Below are 17786 nucleotides of genomic sequence, written 5' to 3'. Positions count from 1 at the left end.
ACAACTTATATAACTTATATAACTTATATAACTTCAAACTTTCGCATGATCCTCATTTTCATTTCCAGCGAATTCAAATCAGCAATCATCATTTAACGAGCGAATTATTGAAAGAGCATTGTACGGATCAATTATCCGAGCGCATTTTCAACGAATTTGCGTTTCTCTGTAAAATTTCATTCGCACTTTCTCCACGCGCGCTTCATTCCCCTCGCAGGAAAGAAATAATCCACAACGTCAGACTTTATTAAGCCATTAATCACTCCGTTTTTACAATCTCCACCGGTTCTCGTACGAGGAGAGAACTACGCGAGTCGCATGACTCAGCCCAACCTTGCAAATGGTCGAACGTTACGAATGATAATGTAACGTGCACGTAACGCAATTCAAATTTCACAGTACGAAACGGGAATGGAATCGAAACGGAGAGAAAGAAAGGAGAAGAGGGAAGAAGAGTGAGAAAAAAGAGAAAAGTGGAACAGGGAAATAGACAGAGTTATTCTCTGAAATATGAAGCGCAGCGGAGCAGCTGACGTTACCAGAGACCATGTCGCATTATTTTCGTAGGCAGCGATGCGCAAGTGGATTCCCCGTAGTCAGCAATAAGCATGATCTTTTTTTATTTTCCCATTTTATTCTATTCCTTTTTCTTCTTTCATTTTTGTTTTCCGGATACCGTAGGCCCACCCGTTAGAAACGAGAGGTGGCTCTCTCATACGTCAAAAAATCCTATTATACTGCGCTGATCCTCTGTCGACGAAATGGAAGAGATCGGCGGACGAGCTAGTCTAGTTTTGTTCGCTCCTCTTCTCGACGTCGCTCATCGTCTGGAATTGAATCGCTGTGATGGGCTCTCGGTTCAAGAAGGAAGTTGTATGGACGAACTCGTGCCCCCTCCCTCCTTTTTCTTTCCGTTTCTTTTCTTTCCGTTCTTTTCCCTTCTTTCTTCCTTCTCTTTTTTTGGAGAGAGAGGCGGGGTTCGTCGACAAATTGTCTTCGCCGAACGATTTCGCGCTTGAAATACCATTATTAACATGAATAAGTAACGATCGAATTGAAGTGTCCGAAGTGAAGATCTGCTCACTTCTGGATAGAATTCAGATATTTGTACAGAAACGTTTGTGTGATAACAGTGTAATGAAGGTTAATGAAATTGGGCTGTAATGATTTTTATTTCTTGGCCATAAAGATTTACTGTGTTGCATTGGTCGCATTATGAAATTCTTAAGCTGACAGCGAATGATCATCTTATCATTAAGGACGATCCTAATATTAAAATATTAGAAAGAGTTAAAATTCCACTAGCCGCATATTTTGGCTTATACAAAACTTCATCAAATTAACTATTTCTAGAAAACTAAATATTTGGATTTGTATAAGATCTTTTTAGTCATAAAATAACATTACAATCAGAATGTCAACAAAAACGTACGCATCACGTCTTTTCCCCTATGAATTTGAAATTGTTTTGAAGATTTATGATAAGAACCACGATTATGTCACGTAAGCAACAACTTTTTTCAATGACTAATTTAGAGAAAAATGGTTCCCCTGGGTGGAAGGACACGAGCAGCAAAAGGTCAACAAAGTATGAAACACGATTCCTATTAATCGAAGATCGATATCGCAGCTTGTATTAAAGCAACTCTGTTGCATTATTCATGCTTCTCAAACGAAGCCAGAGTATCCATTGCAATAAAAAGAAGAACCGTATGTAGTTTCGTTTCTTTTCGTTCTGCAGGGAGGATCCTTTATCGCCCTTGCCCGCTATCGTAAATAAATTATATCCACACAAGGGTTCACGCTCGTTCTTCGTTCGTTTTCGTCGCGGGATTATCTGCCTCTTGGAGACAGCAGCTTTATTTTTCCTATCGATGATTCTACGGACGACGACAAACCCTCAACGTCCTTATATCTTAATTAATCCATCGGAAGGGATTGCTATTTCGATGCAGAATCTTTATTACCAGATTGCGGGGAGAATGTCGAAAGAAGATTGTAACAGGAATATACGAAACTCGGGGAAAATGTGTTTCATATAAGCATACTTACGTATGTATGCTACCACTTAAACATATATATGTAGATACTTGTTTATTTTTGGATAATAAAATGCAATTCAGTTAGAAAATTATAGTTAGAAGAATCTAACTATAATTTGATTTTTAACTAGACTCGTCGTACAACATGATAAAATTTATTTTTGGAGTTTGATATGCAATAAAAAAATTAGCGTTCAGAAGGGATAAATATAGGACAATTTTGTTATTTAAAAAATTGTACATTCATCGGATTTGGTTGCAAATATTTAGTACGTCCATAACAAGGTGAACATCGAAGGAAATAATTATATAGAACGAATTAAAAAATATCCTAGTTCACAGAAAATTGCAGAACACGATACTCTATTTTAGAGAAAATTAATTAAAATCTTAGAAAGTAGCTTATAGAGATCTTGTAAATATTACAATTGCACTATATAAATGTAGCATTTATTATAGTTGTATTTAATCAATTAATTCTCAAGAATAACATTTCGTTTGTATTTTTACCCCATAATATACTTAATTAAAAAATAGATGTCTCAGGTGAAATATCTCGAATTATTTCGAATTTCAACCGCGTACGCGTAAACACGGATTGTAAAAATGTCAGCTACTTTTTAACGTTACCACACTACACAGCGTGTTTTATGCAATAGAAGGTAACTTTCAAAGCTACCCTTTGCTCCGGCATTCCTCATCTACCCACTTTGACTTGGAAAAATTGCTTTTAGAGGAGACAAATTTTTGATCCTTCATTCGCACTCAAGGTGTGCAATTTAACGTGCGTCGAATCTGCCAGTGAAATTTCAATTTCCTCTCTCTTGCTGCTATTACGCATGCTTATTTTGTACAAAAGAATACAGAATGTGATGTATATCAACATACATACATTGAACACCAGACTTTTAAAGAATCAAATGATTAGACTCACGATGATTAGAATCTATATTTAAATTTTATTGCATTTAAAGGTTAGAAGTCATATAACATGCATAAAAAAAGATATTTTGAATTTTATTTATTCCTACTTCTTGAGCATTTTATGACGGAAATACGAAGATAACTTATCTGGAGAAGTTTATACGAAGCGTACCAATATTCTCGGGAATTTTATGATGTACACGTTGGTATATGATCGGTCAATAAAAATTATTCGCTGAAACTGAAACTGAAGTTTATCGAAGTATCCATAAAACTCGGTCTTATAAATGTTTCATTTCAAAAAAATTAAAGATTGATCAAGAGATTTTATAATTCATTAACAATACATATGTATATATTGATCGAGTGTTGTATAAAAAGGTTATCAGGTAATTGACAAAAATAAAATATTCTAACAAATCTGAAGAATTTAAATGAATAATTAATTGAAAAAGATATTATACTTTCATACTTCCGTTTTATACTTACACGAAATAATTAGTTTTAATCATATATTTTAAAAATTGCATCCATTAATTTTATACATACATAACTATTAATTTTATATGTTGGACAATATACTGATAAGTACTTGAGTCAGAATATATTCAAACTCGAATCGGGGTATTGCAAATTTTGAACGATCTAGTTTTACAAGTCTCGCCCGTGTTCCCTACTCGTCCAGTCTTGTTAGCGTTAGTAGACCATGTTACAACTTCGTACGAAACGCATTTGAACTTGGAAAAGGAGATATGTTCGAACTAGGACAATTTTAGACTCTAATGGGACATTGTAGTAGAACCTTATTGCAGTGCGCCAACTTTGTATTTGTACCTTCTTCGACCACGTGAGTAAAACCATTCGAATCTTGGTTCTGACCAGATTCTGACACTACGTTTTCATTTCTATCACTTTATAGTCACTTCTTACAATATTCTTTGACCTAAATACCAAAAGAAATATCATCTTTTTCCTTCTTAAGCACTGTGAGATGAGGTTGGCCAATTTCATAACGCGTTTAATATTACGTTCAGTAGCGGCACTAGACTACCCTTAAAATTGAAAAATATGAAAACTGTTACACTGGTCAGCAGTAGAAAAATAAAAATTGTATGAATTTCGCTTTAATGTATATTTTCATTCATCCAGGAAGCTTTACAAAATATTTTACTGTTTATTTAAGAGACTTTAGTTCGTCAGTGAAGTGTCTGATATTTCTAGATCAATCAACTCTTTTGAATTCACATTGTAATGTTATAGATCATTGAGCGTAGAATTATGAGGTATTGCAGCATAGAATTATTGCCACAAAGATTAAGCGCTTCTGTTTAGAACGTATAATATATATTTAGATATTTAATATGTGTACTATACTTATCATTATTGTTTTTCTTTTCTAATAATTCCTATACACTATTTTTTCCCTAATTTCCCAAGTCCTGCGATATTTTTCTATATAATACAATTATGGAGAACGAATTCTATAAATAATTTATAATTGGATAACCCCCAGCATTGAATAACCCATGATTTATCAAATAAATGAACTTTAATGATAAATTTTGTAAATATATCATGTGCATTTCAAGCAAGTAAATTTTGGTATTCGTGGTATCTTTATATGTGCTATACCTGGATTACTGTTACGTTGAGAAGGAGTTGAACCGTACAGAATAATTCCATCGCGGAGTTGTATAGTCCATGTTCATTGTAATGCTACACGATCCTATTGCGAAGGTTGCTTGCGAAATTAATATTGGGCAACTAGTTGTGAAGGGAGAGTTAGTGAATGATAGACGGTAATCGTTTAGGAGTTTGTTACGTCGAATGGTGGGCTTTCGCTTAATTTGTACGCAAGTATAACTGTTGTAACATTTTTGAAGATTATTAAATTGCAATACGTTTGTCAGGACATGATGGTTAAGAATTTATATATTAACTGTCAACTGCTGCAATTAAGCCTTAACTACAAGCGTCGGTACTTTTGTATATTACCATAGACGTACAGTATGCTAGAAAACTTAAGAATTTTACTACCATGTTACCAAAATTATCGTAGTACATCTACTTTCTATAATGATATTTATATATGTTGAGGTTTTGTCTACAAATGAAAGTAGTGTAAATCGTTGAAGTTCTTAAAATTGCTAATAAAAATGAACGTAATAAGGTAAGCATTGAAATTTCTCTCAGAGACGAAAAATTCTAGCCTGTAGTTTCGTTTAACACGCATCGAAATTTTTTCATAGCTCCTGACAATAGCTGTTCTAATTAGCATTCCAACATCATACATGTTTAATCTTTACCCATCTTCACTCTAGAAAGAAGTACACCCATTGTAAACCTGTTAACAGGATTAGAGATTGATGCTGCAGCGCTAATTTCACAGGTTTCAAATGGTGACACGACACTCGCACAGTAATCAACGTAGGTTTGAACGTTGAGAAACGGACGAAGAAAGCGAGAAGCGAGAAGAGAAAAAGGAACGAGGCTAAGATGCTCACACAGTTGTATACATCCACGTACGAAATGTGAAGTGAAGTCTTTCCCACAGGACCAAGGGAGACACTTTCGAGATTACGTTCCCTCCTCGGCGACATGAATTGATCCGAAAACCATAAGACATTCCCTGTCCGGCACGTTATTTTCCCAGAATAACCAATCGGAAAGAAAGCAGTTGAAGAAGCACGTTTGGCGATCGCAAAAATCGAGAGAGTGATTTTTATTCCTTTCGATGTTTGTACTGTGCAAGAAGCCGTCGCGACCGATTGCCAAACATAACATATTGACAGATATCTCTCTATCGTTCTGCATCGTGCGTTTTCCCTCTCTCATCTTCTTTCTTTTTTTTTTTTTTCGTTCCCGTTTCGCAGGAAATTGGATGTTTTCGGATCATCAAACAACATAAAATATGTATGCAATATGCTAAGCTTATGTTCAGAAGTAGAACTTTATCTATTTACGTTTGTGTGCATTGGTGACTTATCGTCCTCTTCGTACTTAGGTTTGGATTAATATTCCGTAATTTTAAGTGTTATAACGCGTGCAAACTGTGGATACTTATCAACTTCATACATCTGCAAACGAAACTCCACAAATGAAACTTTAAATAAAGATTTGTTTCACCAACCAAATATTATAGTGAGTGTTTTACTTTGGGCATTGTATGTATTTTTACATATTGTGAGCATTCTTTACAGTTGTAAGCATTTAAGTCTCTCATAAATACATAAACATGCACAGTCTAGTTACAGTAAATTAATTTTTTAATTCTAAGTGTTAGTTATGTGTTCCTATAACAATTTGGAAGATGTATGGTATCATATAGCATGTGGAAATGTTCGGTTATAATAACATGTAGGATAGTTCAGATGTAAGAGAACAGTAGTTAAACGTTAAGGATGTCTCTTGAGCGATCATTTTGAATAAATATTAGATCGTTGCATGTAAAATGGCTGATTTCGAAACGTGTAAGATGTTCCTAAATTTAATAGGTAAACGTGCCATTAAATGGTACATTTCAACAATATGATAGAATATATACAACACGAATATATATACTTGTATAATGCTGAATGATATCTATCTTATACATAGTATAACGATATACACAGTATAATGATATAAATTCCAGACATAATTCATAAAATGTTGTAAATCAATACATCGAAATAGATATTAAACTATCGATTAAATTATCAATTTTCTTATGGAACGGAATAAATAAATGGTGAAACGAACATTACAAATGAATGACTAAGAACACATGTAATACCGTTTTAATGATCTTCCAGATCCTTTAAACATCATCGATTAGGTTTCATCGAAGACTTCTGGCGGAAGTAGAGGAGAGTGTCTCGACTTGCGTGAAGCCGGTTACTGTGAAACCAAAGATAGTAAGTTTTAAGTCAATTTCGACGTTATTAAATCAGATAGAGCATCAATTTTGGTTTTCGGAATGCCAGGTACAACCGATAATGGGTACAAAGGAGTAGCGAATGGGAAACTACTAACTTCCGAAAGTCAGTAATGTCCCATAATTAGTAACTCGAGAAGTGTCGATGCGAGCGAGGCCAGGTTAGACGTAGTTTCCTGCCGGCCGATATACATATACAATCGCGTCGACGTGGTCCAGACCTCGAAACCATTTATTGCTAATTTCTCCAATACCAACTAGTATTTGCTAACTGAAGAACAGTCGGTTTCTACCGACAGCAACTCGACGCTATGCGACACACTATTAACTCTCTTACTTCCAGTACAAGATTTCTGTGCAATTTGATAGAAATATCGCAGCAGGTACGGGAGAATTGAAGGTTTTGAGAAAAAATGTATTCCATGAATAATATTGATGAAATATTTATTTCAATATACTTTGAAATACTATTAAAGTATTACGAAATATATTATATGACACATATTATAATTATGACAATATTAGAATATATAAGTAAACGATAGAAGTCATATAAATAATATATGAAATGTATTGTCTGAACAAGGAATATTCCATACAAATTACATCCATTCAAAAAAATACTATGTCAAAAATCATAATTCATAGATACACATAGTCACACGTAATAACGTATCTAGAAAAAAATATTTAGATTTCATTATCCCATAGTCAAAATCATTCTCAACTAACTCATACCCTTCTTCATTTTCCCTTCGCACAAAAAACCATTCTTTCTTTTTACTCGCCCCTAAATAACGCCTCGCATCGTTGTATTAACGTGCACTGCACCGTCGAATTGGACACGAGGAGCATACGATGAAACAAAAATAAACTATATCGCTTGGGCAAAAGTGGCGAAATTAAATTGGCTAGAGCGGAACGATACAACGAAAACAATTTCGACCACAGGGGGTGAATGTTCTCTCCCCGTGTTCGACGTGGTTGTCGTCCGATTCATGAATCATCCCCTGATACTCGTGGATCGTATGTTCCCGATAGTTGACCGATTCGAAAAACTGAATAGAATCCTTGGTGATTGATTGGCTCCTTCGAAAACAGGGAACTACTTGTTCCCCATTCCCTCGACCATCGTTTTTCCTCTTCCTTCCAATCGACAATGATTTCCTCGTCGAACGACGTGGACGTGTCCGACAGGCCCGCGGCGACAATCGTCAGTTTGAAATATATAGTTCGGACAAATGCCGGATTTGCAAAATCGCGAGGCCGTAAATAACCGCGAAATGAAACGCTCAGAATGCTTGTTTGTCGAAATTTTCGGCCGCAGTCGATGCGTTCTGCTTTAAACGGCATGTCACGTGCGACATTCCGGTCGCCACATTGATGGACAAGAATAACAGAAAAAAAGAGGATAAAGAAAAAAATTCGCAAACTAGCACTTTTATTCGGCCGTCGACGCTGTCGAGTCAAATCGTGGCTCGATAGTCACGTGATGGGCATTATGACTGAATGCGAGAGTGTGTGCTTCACTGTTTTGGACGATTCTTGAGAATCGTTGAGCTACGTTTATACGTAAAGGATCACAGGAAAAAGATGTGATATGTACAATTTTTGATTTTCTCATTTCAATGTGATTTTGATTGATTTTGATTGATACGATGTAGCTGAAAATGGAAAAGATCTATTAGGACCCAAGATAATGCTTTTTAAAAGTAGCTGACTGATTGGCGGAGTTTTGTGAAGATTCATTAAGAAGCAATATTTTAGTATTTGTGATATTTTAGTATTATGACAAACAATATTTTTAAAATTATGAAGAGAATCTAAAAACCAAATAGGAAGATACTTTTGCAATATGGAATTATTAGTAAATTAATTTATTTTCAATTAAGTTTCTATGTTTCTGAATAAAAAGCTTCCGAATTAAACATCCGTAATTACGATAAACTTTTTAGTTTTACAAGTGAATAGAACGAAGTTCTGAAGGACGAAGTTGAGTTTATTGTTACACTATATAAATAATTCTGGGATGCATGACCGCTATAATTCCAGTATGTTTACGCAATCGTTGTTATCGTATACCGATGGAAGCAAATGAAACCGTGAATAATAATTTCAAGCTCGTACGGAATGAATATGCATAAGTGTCATTTTAACGAATAGGACAGCTATACTCCATTGTTTGTTATTTATGCGGCTGACACATGCATGTACCGATTGAATGGTCGTAAATAATGTTAATGCAAGTGCGATAAATTACACGCTTATTTATTTCTACCCTCATGAATTCGTATCTTCGTTCCTACGTTTAGCTAGGGTCGTATGTATCTTCGTTTCTACATTTAACAACAGATGTATGTATCTGGTGATTTTATCAAACATCAACTATCTGTTGTAACTCTATGAGCAAATGGTATCCTTTCCTTCATATTTCATACTTTATACTCTAATATAATACTATGTACATCAAACTTGAATATATAAAATAAATGCATTGTTTCTTTAAATTTGAAGATAGTATTGTTAAATATTACCTATTTATTTATATACAATACTTGCCTCGTGATTTAGGTTGAGTACCGGTTTGCCTTGCTCTTACTGTACACTGGTTTCGTTTCATTGTGAAAACAAGGAAACTAAAAAATGTTCAAAGAAGATATAAAATTCCCTTTTATTAAACAAAATATAGAGAAATTGTTTCAAATCATTTTTCGAAATGTTCTACATATACTCTTTCATGTAACTAAAGAAGAAAATCAACTATCTCAAATCGTACTAAATTACTTCCAAAGAACTGCACTTTTACCCTTTCAAACAAACTTCTCGAAACTTACTTCAACCCATCACTCCATTCATCACATCAATTAACTCTCTGAACCACTTCCGCTATCCACTAACACCTCCTCATTGCCTCAGAAAATGGAAAAACAACGACCGCTCACTTTTTACCATACAAAAAGCGAGCAACCACGGTTTCGGGTAATCGAACAGCTCGTGCAGCAAGTTATCCGGCGATTTACAGAAATCTGAAAAGAAAACGGGCGCCGTGAAAGCGGGTGGAGAAATCGCCGCGACAAAAGGAAGCTGAGTACGGAAAAACACCAGTGAACGACCGAGATAGAAACGGTGTGAAAGAATGATAGAAGGAGTGGGATAGAGGAAAGCAAAGCGTCGATGTTGCCGTAACCTTTTCCGTGTCTTCGTAGAAAAAAGTTCAGAAGCAAGGAACCGTGAGACATTTGTCTCTTCTCTCGCGTTTGGCGAGAGAAATCGATTGAGGGTATTGTTGAAGTGGCGCCGTGAAAAAAGCAAGAAAGACAGACAAGAGGACGCACAATAAAAGAAAAAGAGGGAAGGGGATATGTTCGCCCTTTTGTGGGATGCGTTTATGAACGTTTATCATGTTCGAGGTCCGCGCGAGGTCTACGTGAGGTCACCGGACCGATCGATCGATTAATCGCGGATGTAATTGACTTTTTGCCGTGTTGGCGCAGATAATAAATTTGTCCCGCGGACAAGCTAGATAGGCGCTCTAGACTCGCCCTTTTACTCGTTGTTTCGCCCGTTTTCGATTCATTTCTTCTTTCTATGCCTTTGACAAATTCTGATAAAATCGAGGCCAGTATTGCATTTCGTTTCGCGGCCAGCGATAAAGCGTAATCACTCGCGTGAGAATAAAGTGGAGTTTGGACGATGACTATGAATGTCGTTAACGAAGAAAAGAGGATTTAGCGTGAATTGCTGGAACGTGAAACTTTTGCAAGTTGCGTTTTATCAGGGTAATTCGTGTGTGTTAAGTTGATAAATATCAGTGGGGTAATTAGAAATCGACGGGACGAAAAAACATTTGCGGAGAATTAATGCATAAACGGATTTTATGAGGACCTTAATGGATCCATTCATAACTAAAAACATTAATAGATTTCGGTTTAATATTTCAGGTTTATCTGTTTTCGAATATTTACGAATAAAAATGTATTTGGATAAATAACTTCAGTTCAAACCATCATCAACATTAGTGCTATAATTCGAGAAATATTTAAACAAATTTTACATAATAAAGTTTAGATATTGATGATATTGTGTTATACATACTTACAAAGAAAGGATATGATTTATGCAAAAATCGAATGTAAAATTTACATCCATATTCATACAGGACAAATTAGCTTTATCCTCCTACTGTTATATTCATTTCATTCTTTTTTTTCTTTTTTTAATATCATAATAAAACCTACACGATTTTTTACGATTTAAAAAATAAATGAGCTATGTATAATTTTCATAATTTATAACAGCTCACATCTCCATATTTAAAACATTAATCCATCTCCCACAAGTATACGTTTCAAGCCTTATTACAATATCAAAACAAAATATGTACAGTTATACTATTTAAAATAAAAGAAAACGAATGAAATATATATAATTTTTATAACTTATAGTCATATGCATTTTTATTAATTTCTCATCCATAATAAACTAATGATATCTTTAATATTCTTTTTCAATAATCAATTTCATAATATGAAATAGAGGAAGATAAGCAAAATGACGCCACTTTCCATGCAAACCAGTCATCACGTTCATATATTTCGAGAAAGGTTTAAATGTGCCTTATCATTCTCATTATCGTGGGCAGCAACGACACGCGTTATTAGAGATATTCTGCAAACTGGACATTAGCGCAGCCGTTGTGGGTTGAAATGTAGACAATCGAACTTGTTATCTCATTTGCATATCGGTTTCATTACAGATGGAAATTACTCGCGCGTATCCAATATTTCAAGGGACATTACAACACGTCACGGAGTTTCGAAAGATTATTACGTTATTACGGGACGCTGAATTTCCGAGAGCTGATTCGGTGCAGACCATTACCACTTTCCTGCTCTCTCTCTCTCTCTCTCTCTCTCCCTCTTCCTCCTCCTTTCTCTCTACTGTTATTGCGCTCCATACGGTTTGCTTTACTGAGGACGCAAAGGGATTGTAAGATGGCAGTGGTAGTGTACCGTTGCAGGTCAGCCGTAAAAGCTCTCGCAAAGACGCGGAACTTGTCCCAAATGTAGGATATTGTTATGGTTGTACATTCAACGAATTGCGTAACTTGATCATCTAATCGTTTCTATTATTAGCTGATTAATTGATACTACTCCATAATTCTGTTGTTACTTCCTGTAGGGTTTCCTATGTCTTTATTTCGACAAGAAAGCACGTCATATGAAATAATGGAGTATTATTTGATGACCAATGCAAAATATTATATTCGATATAATATCACATGTTATATTCCAATCATGAAATATAACAATTAAATTCCATTTGTTTGTTTTTTTCAAAAAAGCCCGTAATCTAAAGATCTAAGAAAATTTATTTCATGCATTTTGTTGTCGTATTGCTATCATACTGCAAAATAACCCTCTTATGAAGACTCAAATTATTTAAATAAACACACTTACCTGCTACTGATTCCTCCATAATCTTCGAATTATCGCAATTTATTTTGAATATTCTAGAATTCTATTCTATTATATAGATAAATATCTATCTATTATATAGAATATTCCAGAATTAACATTAACAACACAACTAGAAGAAACATTTTATATATGTATTGTAAAACAACGAAAAGGAAGACTCGACAATAATAAAATAATGACTTCAAAATATTTAATATAAATCGATGAGCTTGAATAACTGAACAGTGATTTATAATGGCAGTCGTGTATTCGATTTATTAAGATATTCAGTCCGACAATTTCACCATCTATTTCTAATGCTCGTTTCACGGATCGTTTTTCAATATCCGGTTGTAACTCATAAAAATCGTTCGACATAGTGAAACCATCGGGCATGATACATTAATAACGTTATTATAATAATTCAATACGACATATCTATAATCGCTGTAGCTTCGACTCGTAATTTTTTTTTTTTTTTTTGTTTTTCTTTTCTACTGAACGATGTTTCTCATACGATCATCGCCATAACATTTCGTACGGTCGCTGTAATACGCTATTCACAACACTTGCCTTTTTGCACTTTTTTTTGCATCAACAATCGCAGCCTCGAATCATCACCGTGATTAATAGACGACGATTCAGATTAATCACAGCATAACGTATCTACAATATTTACAGAACAATCAATCGGCAAAGACGCGTTACGTTTCTTTCTCGTGCTTTATACTCGAGTTCCGTACGGAACTCTAATAACATGTCAAAATGCCACACAGCTCTTTCGAACATATACACTTCCATTTAAAAAGTTTCGAATCATCTAACAATATCAAGTGACAGACATAATGATAAAAACGAAATGACCCTCTTCTTGTGAATTTTATAAGACTGGAGGATTATTTACAAGGATCCTATGAAAATCTTTTTAAAATAACTGAAATCAAAATGTAGAAGTTTCATAGAAGACACTGTATTACTAAGAAGTAAGATTTTCCGAAAAAATATGAAAATTCGTTTCGCAAACGAAAGAACGAAAACATTTACGAATTCTTCTGATAAAAATGGGCGATTCAAGACTTTCCAAGTGCACTGCATCTACACTGTTGTTACCAGATCTACGTTAGACTCGAACGAAACTCGAAATAGACTTCTGTGAACTTGCATCACAAAGGTTCAAAATATCGTTTAAAGCTTCTCCTTATTTGGTATTTACAGAAAATTATGCGAATCAAGAGTAGTAAAAATAAATTTGTTCATGCAGAAGAAAGCAAAATGGGTCAAGGATTCTATCGAAAAATGGCCCATGTTTCATTAATTGATGACTAATTTTCCTGATATTGTTCGCTCTATAGATCGTTAAATCTACTTTAAGTCTCGTTAAAGCTAAAAATATTGTCATCGACGTGTAGCCTTGCAGGAGGACCACGAATTCTCTTCGCTGATGCGTAATTGAAACTGAAACGACGAAGCTCTCTGCACGAAGACACCGTCGTCGATGATTCGGGGCTACGCAACATCATCATCATCATCGTGTTTCTTCGCTTCTAGTATGCAATAACTCACACGATTTTTATCTTAAATCGCGTCGAATCGCATTCGCGAACGCGTCCGCAATGTTTACGTATGTACGACTAGCGTTTTGTATCAGTGCATGCACGTTTGCGCCAGTCAGAAACAGCTAATGATGAAACCTAAGAGCGCGTATCTCAACACAACTACGATTCGATATATTATGTATATTATATGTTCCTGTGTATATAATGGATAATTATGCATTTTTCGTTTATTCTTTCATGCGTACGTATATATCATTACATGTACCGAAATACAGTTGTGCCTTGTTCGCTCGACTAGATAATAACTAACGTCATCGTGAGTCATCGTGTTACAAAATGCATCGATGAGGACTCAGTGTTGATAACTGGTTGTTCGTTTCACGAGCTATGAGATCGGTTTTACGGATGGAAAGTACGTAAAATCGTTAGAAAATAATTTTTCTTCTTGTCGAACCGAATTTTTTTACGTACTTTGTCATCCCATTTTTTGGACTTACTACGATTCAGAACAATTTTTAATTATTCTCGTTCGATGATAAAAGAAATTTTTGTCCCCATGATACAAGAGAAGTATGTGTTTGGTTTTACAAAGAGGAACATTCGTCTTTTTAACCAACGTGAACGATATAACGATAATGAAATGAACGCGAGTAACGATTGAACTTTACAATGGAGAAGAATATCTATAGAACGCTGAATCATCTTGGAGAATCGTGAAATCAATGGTATTTACATAGGTAAGAAACGAAGAAACTCGTATAGACGAGTTCGTAATACTACAGAACTAACGGAACTACTCGAGTCGTTTCGAGGCCAGTGATTCTCAGCCGCCTCGGGAAAATTCGCGACACACGTTTGATTATAAAACTCGGTTTTGGCGGAACATTTAAAGCGATAACGCGTTATACCGGACGACACAACCGTCGAATTTCTCGCGGAACATCGATGTGTCGCGTTAATATCGGCTGAAAACCGTTGGCGTAACCTATTATCATACGCAATCAAATCCTTCTAGTCGATACGAAAAGTTCTATTTTTTCGTCTCTTTTCTTTGTCTTTTCTCTTTTCCTAAACGCGAATACTCGATTCACACATGACAAGAGAGGACGAAGTCTTTTCTCGAATGCAAAGATGTCGCGCGCCACAAAATCATCGTCATTCATAAAAGCCTAGGAATTCCTTCATACTCACTGTAAGTATACTTACACAACATATCATATTTATATTTATTTATTTATATATATTTATTTATATTTATATATATATTATATATAATATCCTCTTTTTTTTGCTCTCTGTATACGTCTACGTTTAGTATGAAAATAATTTCAAGCGCGTCTTGTCTCGTCGCACTCGTCCATCATCCAGCCGAAGCCGGCGTACCGGAAACTGGTAGCCGTCTCCGGTCTGGTCACCGTCCAATAAACACTAGAACTGGAAGCCCCGTTCCCGCGACGTGAGAATCACCTTCTGATGGCTGGAAGTAGCAGTGACAGCAGACTCACCAAAAGATGAAGAACGAGTTGAGCCCGATGGGAAACGCCCGGACTTAGGGCGTCGACCGGAAGCTCGCCTGGCGGCCTCATCGATGGCGGATAGTAATCTCTGTCGTACTCTGTAATCAAACAAATCTTCTTCTGCACGAATCTTCCAACGATCGAAATTTTATTTCTATTTTTATATCTCATTTCTATTAGCCTTCCAATTTGAATGAATTTTTTATTGCAGCGATTTCAGATTTGGAGAATCGAAGTTCAGTGCATATGAATTTTTATATTTTTATGATATGAATGAATATGTCCTTATGACAGTGCAGAATAATACATTTTTTTGTCAGCGATTAGATTTTCGATCTCTACGAGTACAGCGCTTCAAGTTTTAATTAGTGCACACGAAATTTTATCTTTTTGAGAATAATCTTAAATAAATATGGGGTTTTAGATACAGTAAGTATTTGTTGAGTGTAAGATTACTTTTAAATTACAGTTGCTTCAATAGAATCATTTGGTATGAATTGCACGTTCAACGACTCTGTGGCTTGTCTGACCATACGTGTCGTATACTACTTGTATCGTTTTAACCAACCGTTGATACCCAAATATCCATAACAACGAAAATATTCAATTTGCAACGCAAATTGTAAAACATTTGTCCTGTTTAACAACTCTTAATGGTCTAACTACCAAAATTTTAAATATTGTGATGAGCATATAGATAACAAAATTGTTATTCGTATATCAACCGAATGGATTATTGAACGTTTTATTTCTCTATTTAGTCTATAACACAGGACTTAACATTTTTATTTGCAGTAACAATTATGAACTGAGTTTAATGGGATTTGACAAAAAGACCTCTTTTATTTACGATATATCGTTCGATCTCGTGAAACAATTTTGTTAATTTCATAATCAATACATAACATATAATTTCTTATAATAATTTTAGATTATTAAAAAGTCTCTAGGCCAACTTAACAACAATATTCAAGGATACGATATTCGAGGAATTAATTGACAACAGCTCAGTTCTCCTGGTCTCCAAATATTACATAGTAGCATCTGAAACGCGAAAATTTTGTTCGTTCGCGTAAACACAGGCGCGGTTTGTATTTTCTCCATAATGTATTAAATTGTTATTTTCTAGAATTAACTCTGGATTCCTAGCCAACGAGAATGGTACTTGAGAGGGGATAATAGAAGCACGTAGTGAATATGTGGAAATGAGAATGCAACAAAACATCCCGTGCCCGCGAGAACATGTTGCACGAATAATAGAGTGTTCGATTATAATGCACCTGCTGGGTAATCGAACGTTTGGATGGTGATCGTGCGATCAATGTTGATAGCATTCTGAAAGGATTTCGGCCGGACAATACGACGGTGATTCGAATTTCATAGAGAACGAACGCGGGAAACCAATTCGTACCCTGTAAGTCCGAATCTGAATAGTCTTGGGAACAATCAGTTTGCAAAATGCCATCCTCTTACAAAACAGTAAATGCAAGCGCTACATACATACAAAAAAAAGTAGCATCGTGAGCTTGAAAAAGCAAGAGAAGCTAGTTTTCGCCTATTCCATTGTTCTGTATTGCACGAAGTCCTTAGAGTCGATTATTTAGCAAATAAAATGCAATTATTATTGAGCAACACAAAGTACACCGACTCGCGAAAGTATTCATCTTTTGTGAATGATTTTGTGAGTTATATGAAATGTTTTAAAATTTTATCGACACTGTTGCGAGATTCGATTATCATGATTATATCGTTGAAGTTTGAAAATATATATGGATATCATAAGATGTTTAGAGATGACAAAAGTATTTAAACAGACGATTATCCATTATGTTAATAAGCTCTGATATTCATTCTATACTTAAGATGGAAAAGAACTCTTAAAATTTAAAGAAGGCATTAAAAAAGACTCTTGCAATTTCTGTCTATATGGTAAACTTAACAAAATTTTAAAGGTGGTCACGATATATTGACTACAAGAGAATTAAAAATTCCTTTAAACATAGAATGGTAGAACTTTACATTGACATGAAGAAAAAGCGAGAAGTGTAGTGGTTTCGTTGATGAAATGAAACAACGCCAAAGATGCTGTGTATATTGTGTGTTCACGAATACTTACGAGGGTATGATATGTAACTCTGCCTAGCCTGAATAGTTTCTCTTAAATGAAAAAATATTTCTCTGCGTATAATCATTAAGTTTTCTAAAATGTAAGAGAAAATGTAAGAATTATGACAAAAGAATATTTCAAGATAAGAAATTTTAAATGAATAAACATAAAAATTTAAATGAATTGAATGAATTATAAACGCTCAATAAGCTAATTATTCAAATGGAATTTCATGGTCGAAAAGAGTTAAAAATCTAGGGAATAA

General features: G+C 34.9%; 1 protein-coding gene across 8 annotated transcripts in view; it reads right to left on the bottom strand.

Moving 5' to 3' along the window:
* LOC138183592 (neurotrimin) overlaps nucleotides 1-17786 on the bottom strand; it is a 361055-nt gene that overhangs the window by 49596 nt on the left and 293673 nt on the right. For 5 of the 8 annotated variants that reach the window (XM_069120754.1, XM_069120753.1, XM_069120756.1 and 2 more), the window contains one exon: nucleotides 12473-15512. The exons of 1 other annotated variant lie outside the window; for it this stretch is intronic. In XM_069120754.1, the coding sequence (XP_068976855.1) occupies nucleotides 15361-15512 (152 nt within the window). In that variant the 3' untranslated portion in view covers nucleotides 12473-15360. Of the gene's footprint in view, nucleotides 1-12472; nucleotides 15513-17786 lie in introns of those variants that run through there. 2 more of the 8 variants (XR_011174085.1, XM_069120759.1) reach the window with 2 other exon arrangements.

The sequence above is a fragment of the Bombus flavifrons genome, chromosome 9 (assembly GCF_040668555.2).
Source record: "Bombus flavifrons isolate JBK064 chromosome 9, iyBomFlav1_principal, whole genome shotgun sequence".
Classification (NCBI taxonomy): Eukaryota; Metazoa; Arthropoda; class Insecta; order Hymenoptera; family Apidae; genus Bombus; species Bombus flavifrons.
Note: the sequence above shows the minus strand (reverse complement) of the source record. Positions and strands in the feature narration are given on the sequence as shown.